Below are 8,844 nucleotides of genomic sequence, written 5' to 3'. Positions count from 1 at the left end.
GTGACTGGCCCAAGATCACACAGCATGAGACTGTGAGCCCGTTACTGGGCAGGGATTGTCTCTATCTGTTGCCGAATTGTCCATTCCAAGCGACTAGTACAGTGCTGTGCACACAGTAAGTGCTCAATAAATATGATTGAATGAATGAATGCATATATATATATATGTATGTATATGAAAAGCAGCATGGATTAGACTGTGAGCCCGTCACCGGGCAGGGATCGTCTCTGTTGCCGAATTGTCCATTCCAAACACTTAGTACAGTGCTCTGCACATAGTAAGCACTCAATAAATACTATTGAATAAATGAATGGAGTAGTGTATAGAGTGCGGGCCTGGAAGTCAGGAAATTATGGGTTCTAATCCCGGCTCGGCCACTTGTCTGCCTTGTGATCTAGGGCAAGTCACTTCACTTTTCTGGGCCTCAGGTACCTCATCTGTAAAATGGGGATTGAGAATGTGTGCCCCACATGGGACAGGGACTGGGTCCAACCCGATTTGCTTGTATTCACCCCAGCACCTAGTACAGTGCCTGGCACATAGTAAGCGCTTAACAAATACCGTAATTAATTAGAGAGAGAGAACTCAATTGTAAAGGAACTTCATATCATTTGAGAAGCAGCCTGGCATAGTGGATAGAGCATACACCTGGGAGTCAGAAGGTCATGGGTTCTAATCCATGTCTGCTGTGTGACCTGGGGCAAATCACTTCACTTCTCTGTGCCCTCACCCGTAAAATGGGGCTTGAGACTGCAAGCACCACATAGGACGGGGATTGTGTCCAAACCGAATTGCTTATATCCACCTCAGCGCCTAGAACAGTGCCTGGCACATAGTAAGCGCTAAACAAGTACCACAATCATAATTATAATTTTATATATTTATATAATTTATATAATTATTATTTTCCAGATGTTCTTAAGAGGATCCTAATTTATAACACGCCATCATATGGGGAAACCTAACACTCGCGGTGACGTTGGTTAAGTGCTTACTCCATGCCAAGCGCTGTGCTAAGCACTGGGTTAGATTTAATGCAATTAAATCAGACCCAGTCCCCGCCCCTGGCATTTATTGAGGAGGGAGTGCCAGGCCAGAGGGAAGACGTGGACAAGCCCGCCAGCTTTGCTCTTCCAACTCACGGTACCTCGATCTCATCTATCTCACCACCGATCCCTTGTCCACGTCCTCCCTTCCAGCCTGGAACTCCCTCCTCCTTCATAGATGGCAGGCCGCCACTCTTCCCACCTTTAAAATGGAAATTAATAGTAAAATTGATATTAAAAATCACACCCCCTCCAAGAGGCCTTCCCCGACTGAGCCCTCATTTCCTCTATTTTCCTTTCTTCTGCATCATCTACGCACTTGACCGTGTACCCCTTGCCTTATGCCGCTTCGACCCACAGCGACGCCCCGGACACATCCCTCCGTGAACGCCCCACTTCTATCTGCAGTCGTTCCGGTAGCGTATCCGTGGAGTTTTCTTGGTGAAAATCCAGAAGTGGTTCGCCACTGCCTCCTTCCGCGCAGTAAATTTGAATCTTTGCCCTTCTCCCACGTCGCCGCCGCCCGGCACAGGGGATTTTTGACTTGTCGCAGATTGCCTTCCGCTCGCCAGCCACTGCCCGGGCTGGGAATGGAACGGATATTCCGCTGCCTGACTCTCCTTCATGTAGTCGAGACTGGTAGAGTAGTGGAAACTCTCCAGGTGTGACCCCGAGAGGGGGACTGTACCCCTTAAGCACTTTATATTCATCGTCTACCCCACAACAGCCAATCAGCGAATCATATTTACTGAGCACTTACAGTGTGCAGAGCGCTGTACTAAATCCTTGGGAGAATACAACAGTAAACGGCATTTACATACCCATCCTTATTCTCTCCCATTTCCCCTATTTGTAGTTTGTTTTAAATGTCTTTGTCCCCGTCTAGACTGTAAGATACTTGTGGGCAAGAATGTACCTACTGTATTCTCCCAAGCACGCAGTACTGTGCTCTGGAGCCAGTGAGCATTCGATAAATACCGCTCATGGATCGACTGAATGATCGACGGGTCTTGGATCCCGGCCCACATCAACTCTCCGAACCTTCTCAGCCACCTCGCAAGAGGAGGTTCTTGCATTTCGCCTAAACTGGGGAGGCCGTTCACGGAAGGGGAGAAGAGGAGCAGGGCAGAGGTTCAAGGAAGAGGGTGAACTGGCTAGAAAGAGAGGCCTGGAGGGCTTCCCTGAAGAGGCGGTCCCCGGCCCACATCCCCTTTTATCCTCCCCTCATTTGGGGATGTGCTAAGCCCGTCCCTGACTCTCCTCGAACGCCTCCATCCCTGACCTGGGCCGAGGGTAGCCCCGGACGGAGGTCTGTGCGTGGCCGTCCCAGCCCACCCCTCGCGAGAATCGCCGCTGTTTGTTCTCAGATTCTCGCCCAACGCCCTGCAGGTCAGCCACCCCTGCCTGGACCTGCCGGGGCCATTCATCCCTCTCCCGGGTGGGGGAAGAGTCGGGGGAAGAGAAGGAGGAGGAGGAGGAAGGAGGTTCCAGCCCCAGGGCCAGTGAGACTGTGGGATGGGAGAGGCAGCAGGAATCCTCGAATGCCATCGGGTCACGGGCCGGGTGCTACGGGGCAGTTGGCATCAGAGTGGCCTTCCCGACCAGAAGCCCGGCCCACTGAACGATAGAGATCCCGCACGCCGGCTTCCCGGGCCCCGACCCCTCACCCCCTCATCCTGGTCTGCTCTCTCTCTCTCTCATATTTACTGAGCGCTTTTTGTGGGAAGAGCACTGTATTAAGCGCTTGGGAGAGTACAGTACAGCAATAAACGGACACAGTCCCTGCCCACAAGGAGTTTTCAGTCTCTGCTACGGAGTCCGACCCCTTTCCTTCCCCTGCTCTCTCTCCACTCACCCGCCGCGCCCCTCAGCCCTCCATCCCTGTCCCCAATCCACTCGACCCCCTCAGCCCCCCACCCTTCCACCGGTCCCTGCCCCCCACACCGACTCCAACCCCACTAAGGCCCAGGGGGATCCGGGGCCTGGGGCCTGAGCCGGCCCCTGGCCCCGCAGAGTCCGAGGGTCCCACGCCCCCAGCCAGGGGGAGACCCGTGGTGCCCACCAGGAGCCCCATGGCTTGGAGAAGCCGGGTCCACCCGAGTTGTATCCCCCCGGGGACGCAAGGTCCCCCCCCGGACGCCCGGGTCTCAAATCTGCTCCAGGGTCCCACCCTCCCCATCCTCCCCGCTGGCCGGGCCCGCAGCCCTTCCGAGAGGACCCTGTACCAGGCTGAACATTGGACTGTTTTTCCGTATTTGCCCGCCCGGGTGATTTATGACCTCGGGAGAGGGTGAGGGCTTCGGAATTGTCCCCGGGAGGGGTGGGAGGAGGAGGAGGAGGTCTTCCTCACCGCCCACCCTGAACCCCCTACCCCAAGGCGGGAGGAGACGGGGCAGGGCAGACCCCCCACGGGCGGGTCCCTCCCAGAGCCCCCTCCTCGTCACGGGATGTTGCCAGGATGCCTGGATTCCCTCTGGCCGTGCCCGCTGAGCCCGGCAGAACCTGCCGGCGGGAACGGCCACAAGGTTAGACAAACAGCCGCTGATAAAGTCATTTCCAGGTCGAGCCGTCCAAGGTTGGGGCTTGCGGACTGCCTCTCCCCACCCCCCGACCCCGGGCCCAGACTAGAGCCTGGGGCCCGGGAATCAGAAGGACCTGTGTTCTAATCGCGACTCGGCCGCTGGTCTGCCACGTGACCTCGGGCAAGTCACTTCACTTCTGTGGGCCTCAGTTACCTTATCTGTAAAACAGAGATTCCGAGTGTGAGACAGGGCCGGTTTACTTGTATCCACCCCGGCGCTCAGGACGGTACCTGGCCCACAGTAAGCGCTTAACAAATACCGCCATTATTATTATTAGAGAAGCAGTGTGGAGCAGTGTAGAGAAGCAGAAGAGCTTGGGCAAGTCACTTAACTTCTCTGTGCCTCAGTTACCTCATCTGTAAAATGAGGATTGAGACTGGGAGCCCACGAGGGACAACCTGATGACCTTGAATCTACCCTAGCGCTTAGAACAGTGATCGGCACACAGTAAGCGTTTAACAAATACCCTCCTCCTCCTCATCATCATTATTATTATTAGAGCACCGTGCGGATGCAGGAGTGCGCATGAGCGTGGGCCCTGACCGTGACACCTGTCGTCACCCCGCCGAGGAGGCCGGCGGTGCACCTGGAGCCCGGGGCAGGGTACGCGGTGGATTAACGACTCTGTTTATCCCTTTTGAGTAATCCCGGCGATAAGGCGGCTGGGCCGGCCGCCGGGCCCCTGGGTCCTCGGGCCCCTGGGTCCTCGGGCAGGCCCTTTCATTGAGAAAAGCCTCCTCAGCACCACGTGGGCCACCCCCCCCAACCCCTGCCCCGCTCCCCGGCCAATCGCGCCCGGGCCGCCTGGTTTGTCAATGAACCCGGCTCCAACCAAGGAGTCAAGGTTGCCCAAGCCCGCGCCCTCCCGGGGGCTATAAATAGAGCGGGAACCCAGCCCAGAGCGCGGCGGCAAGGCCCAGGGCCAAAGGGAGAGACGGGCAGCCGGGCAGACAGAGACGGGGAGAGAGACAGAGGCAGGGAGAGAGAGAAATAGCGAGCGGGAAATAGCGGGAGAAATATATAAAGAGAGAGAATTAGCGAGAGAGAAATAGAGCCGGAGAAATAGCAAGAGACAAATAGAGAATTCGTGAGAGAGAAATAGAGAGCAGAATAGCAAGAGAAATAGCACGTGAGAAAGAAACAGTGAGAGAAGTAGAGAGGAGAGAGAAATAGCTAGAGAGAAAAAGTGACAGACGCAGAGAGAAGTAGCGAGAGAGAGAGGGAGGGAAGGAGGGAGGGGACGGACGGAGAGATCCAGAGAGAGCGGCCCAGGCTCCGGGGTTTTGCCCCCGGGAGGCGGGTGACGGCAGCATGGCGGAGACGGAGGCGAGCCCCGCGGGCTGCCGGTGCCAGGGAGGTTGCGGGGGCCGCCAGGCCATCCTGTACACCCTCCTGCGGCCCGGCCCGGGCCCCGGCCCGGACCCCGGCTGGGTGCAGCGGCCCTGCCTCTGCCGGCGGTGGCGGCCAGCGTCCCTGCGTACGCCGCAGCGCACCTGCCGGGCGGCCTCGGCCGTCCTGGTGAAGACGGTCAGCTTCATGAAGAACCTGCCCTCCTTCCGCCTGCTGCCCGACGGCGACCAGCTGCTCCTGCTCCACAGCTGCTGGGCCCCGCTCTTCCTGCTGGGCCTGGCCCAGGACGCCGTCACCTTCGAGGTGGCCGAGACGCCCGCCCCCGCCCTCAGCATGCTCCAGCGGATTCTGCTGGACGGCCGGGGACGCCCGCGCCGGGAGCCCGAGACCGCTCGGCCCACGCTGGCCGCCGCGCAGAGGCTGCAGTGTTGTCTCCACACTTTCCGGGGCCTGGACCTCGGCCCCAAGGAGTACGCCTACCTCAAGGGGGTCTTCCTCTTTAATCCCGGTGAGGGTCCGGGGCAGGGTTAGGCCCCAGAGGGTTATTAATAATAACAATAAAAACTGTGGTATTGGTTAAGTGCTTACTACTTGCCAAGCACTGTTGGAAGCGCTGGGGTAGATATGAGCTAAACAGATTGGTAAACTCGTGGTGGGCAGGGAATGCGTCTGCCACGTCGTACCTTCTCCAGAGCATTATACAATGCTCTGTGCTAAAGCGGTCGAGAAATAATCATAATAGTGATGATGGTACCGGTTAAGCGCTTACTAAGTGCCAGGCACTGTACTAAGTGCCGGGGTGGAGACAAGCAAATAATAACGATAATTGTTGTGTTTGTTAAGGGCTTACTATGCTTCAGGGACCGTACTAAGCACGGGGGTGGATACAAGCAAATCGTGTTGGACACGGTCCCTGTCCCGCACAGGCCTCCCAGTTTTATTCTCCATTTTACAGAGGAGGTAACTGAGGCCCAGAGATGTGAAGTGACTTGCCTAAGGTCACACAGCAGACAAGTGGCAGAGCTGGGATCAGAACCCATGGCCTTCTGACTCCCAGGCCCGGGCTCACTCCACCGCGCCATGCTGCTTCCCTACGATTGATTGATTGATCGATTGATTGACACAGTCCCTGTCCCACATGGGGCTCACAGTCTTCATCCCCATTTCCCAGATGAGGGAACAGGAGACGAGTGGTGGAGCCGGGATTAGGGTTGGAAAGGGAAGATGACAGGCTGAGGTGAAGGGGAGAGACGGCCTGGTCTAGTGGATAGAGCTCGGGCGTGGGAGCCCGCGACCCGAGTTCTAATTCCGGCTCCACCGCTCGTCTGCTGTGTGACCTCGAGCAGGTCACTTTGCTTCTCCGTGCCTCGGTTACCTTATCTGTAAAATGGGGATTCGGTCCGCGAGCTCCACGCGGGACACGGACTGTGCCCGGCCTGATTAGCTTGGATCTACCCCAGTGCTTAGTACAGGGCCCGGCACATAGTAAGCGCTGAACAGATGCCATAGAAAGGGGGAGGTCAACAGGCATTCTACATATGTAAGGGGCAGAGGGGGAGAGGACGGAGACGGTGAGGAGGACAGGGGCCTGGGTTGAGTGGGAAGGGGTGGCCGGCGTCGGGCCGGAACCCGGTTTTCAGGCGTCGCCCCTCGGCGCCCCTCCTCTCCCTGCAGACGTGCCGGGCCTCCGGACCTCCCCGGCCATCGAGAGCCTCCAATGCGAGGCTCAGCGGGCGCTGCGGGAGGAGCTGCTGCCCCGGCACCCCGAAGACCAGGGCCGCTTCGCCCGCGTCCTGCTGGTCGCCTCCACCCTCAAGTCCATCCCGCCGGCGCTGGTGCGAGATCTCTTCTTCCGGCCGGTCATCGGCGACGCCGACATCACCGGGCTCCTCGCCGAGATGCTCTTCGTGCGGTAGCCCGGGGCCCAGACCTGGGACCCCTCCCCGCAGGGTCCGCTGCAGATTTACGGGGACGGGAGACCCCCGGGGGGGCTCTGCGGACGAGGCGGGGCCGGCCCGGAGGTGAGGGGCGAGAGCGCGGGCCGGGCAGGACCGGCCCGTGACCCCGGCCCGTGACCCCGGCCCCTCCAGCGGGGCGGGAGGGCCTCCGAACCACGTTTGTGCCCTCCTATGCGACTGTCCGAGGGGCCCGGGCACAGACGGGAAACTCCCCGAGGGTGCCCCAGGGGCCCGGGTGCCGGACACTCCCCTGGGATTCCGGCCCTGGCAAAAGTGGCGCCGCCGACCCCGGGACCAGCTCTAACTCTCCGCTTCCCCGACGGGGCCCGGGAGCGGCTGTCAATCAGAGACTTCGTCGTTTGTGCAGAACCTCGTTAAATTATTGAATTTTTTTAAAAAATAAAGTCCTTTCTAGCGCTTGGAACTGCTCTGACCCTTTGGAAGGGCAAGATCGGGAACGCGTTTATGGCTGTCTTCTCCCAAACGCTCAGTACGGTGCTCTGCGGGCGGTAAGCGCTCCCTAAATACGATAGAAGTGATGGAGACGGAAGGGATCCAGGAGAGGGGCAGGGCGAGGAGGTTGGGCACCGTGCAAAACCCACTCTGCCCAGCGGATCCCAGCCTCACCTCTCCCGGGGGGGTCTCGAGTGGGCTATTTTCCCAGCAAAGTCCCCACCCTAAGCTCCCTCCCACTTCCCCGAGGAAGTTCTCTCACCTTCTACCTCCGGGCCTGGTTAATTATTCACTCTATAAGGTCGTTCACCCAGGTGGCAGATCCCTAAACCTGCCTCCGAGGTTAACATAGGTCACAATAATAATAATGTGGGTTTTTTTTAATGGGATTTAGCACTTACCGTGTGCCAGCCACTGTACTAAGTCCCAGGGTGGGTACGAGCTAATCAGGTTGGACGCAGTCCCCGTCCCACTTGGGGCTCACGGTCTTAATCCCCATTTTACAGAATGAGGTCACCGAGGCCCAGAGAAGGTAAGTCGCTTGCCCGAGGACACAGAGCAGACAAGTGGCGGAGCCAGGCCCTTCTGACTCCCAGGCCTGTGCTCTAACCAGTAGCCCACGCTGCTTCTCGTAATGGTATCGACTGGGCTATTACTGCGTAAGCGCTGGGGGAGACAGATGCGTAAAACAGACCAGATACAGTCCCTGACCCACATGGAGCTCACACTCTAAGAGGGAGGGAGCCGAGATAACAGCCTTATTTTACAGATGAGGAGTCTGGGTCCAAAGAGGTGAAATAATAATGATGATGGTATCTGTTAAGCGCTTACTATGTGCCAAGCACTGTTCTAAGCTTGCCCAAAGCCACCCAGTAGTCCAGCAGGCGATAGGAGACTGAAAGTCAGGCTCCCGGTCGCACGCATATTCCAATTAGCCAAATTAGTTCTCGGCCACCGTGCCATCGGACATTCAGTGGTCTCTTCTTCTCTTGGGAGGCAACACAAAGGGGTTTGCTAATTAGCAGCTTTTCTCCTTGTATCCACTCAGTTTTAGTATGGAAAGGGGGTGTTTATTATTATTATTATTCATAATAATACTAATAACAGGGATACTTGTTAAATACTTACTCTGTGCCAAGCACTGTTCTAAATGCTGAGTTAGATACGCATTAATCAGGTTGGACACAGTCCCTGTCCCACAAGGGGCTCAACGGTCCGAATAGGATTTAATCCCCATTTTACAGATGAGGTAACTGAAGCCCAGAGCAGTAACGTGACTTACCCAAGGTCACACGGCAGGCAAGCGGCAGAGCCGGGACTAGAATGCAGGTCCCTTGAGTGTCGGGACCCTCGTCCTCCCTTCGTCCCTCCGTCCGGTGCCCAGTCCAGCGTACGCACATCTTATCTCGGTGGCTCCCTCCAGCACCGTAAAGAGTAGGTATTGAGGGCAGACCA

General features: G+C 57.4%; 1 protein-coding gene across 1 annotated transcript; it reads left to right on the top strand.

Annotated features, from left to right (window-relative positions):
• Positions 1–4,791: 4,791 nt before the first annotated feature.
• On the top strand, positions 4,792–7,360 carry NR0B2 (nuclear receptor subfamily 0 group B member 2). The gene is made up of 2 exons (XM_001514305.4): positions 4,792–5,486; positions 6,653–7,360. Exons 1-2 carry the CDS (start codon positions 4,940–4,942, stop codon positions 6,892–6,894), a joined length of 789 nt encoding a protein of 262 aa, XP_001514355.1. The 5' UTR covers positions 4,792–4,939; the 3' UTR covers positions 6,895–7,360.
• The last annotated feature ends 1,484 nt before the right edge of the window (positions 7,361–8,844 follow it).

Source organism: Ornithorhynchus anatinus, chromosome 16 (genome assembly GCF_004115215.2).
Source record: "Ornithorhynchus anatinus isolate Pmale09 chromosome 16, mOrnAna1.pri.v4, whole genome shotgun sequence".
NCBI lineage: Eukaryota > Metazoa > Chordata > Mammalia > Monotremata > Ornithorhynchidae > Ornithorhynchus > Ornithorhynchus anatinus.
Note: the sequence above shows the minus strand (reverse complement) of the source record. Positions and strands in the feature narration are given on the sequence as shown.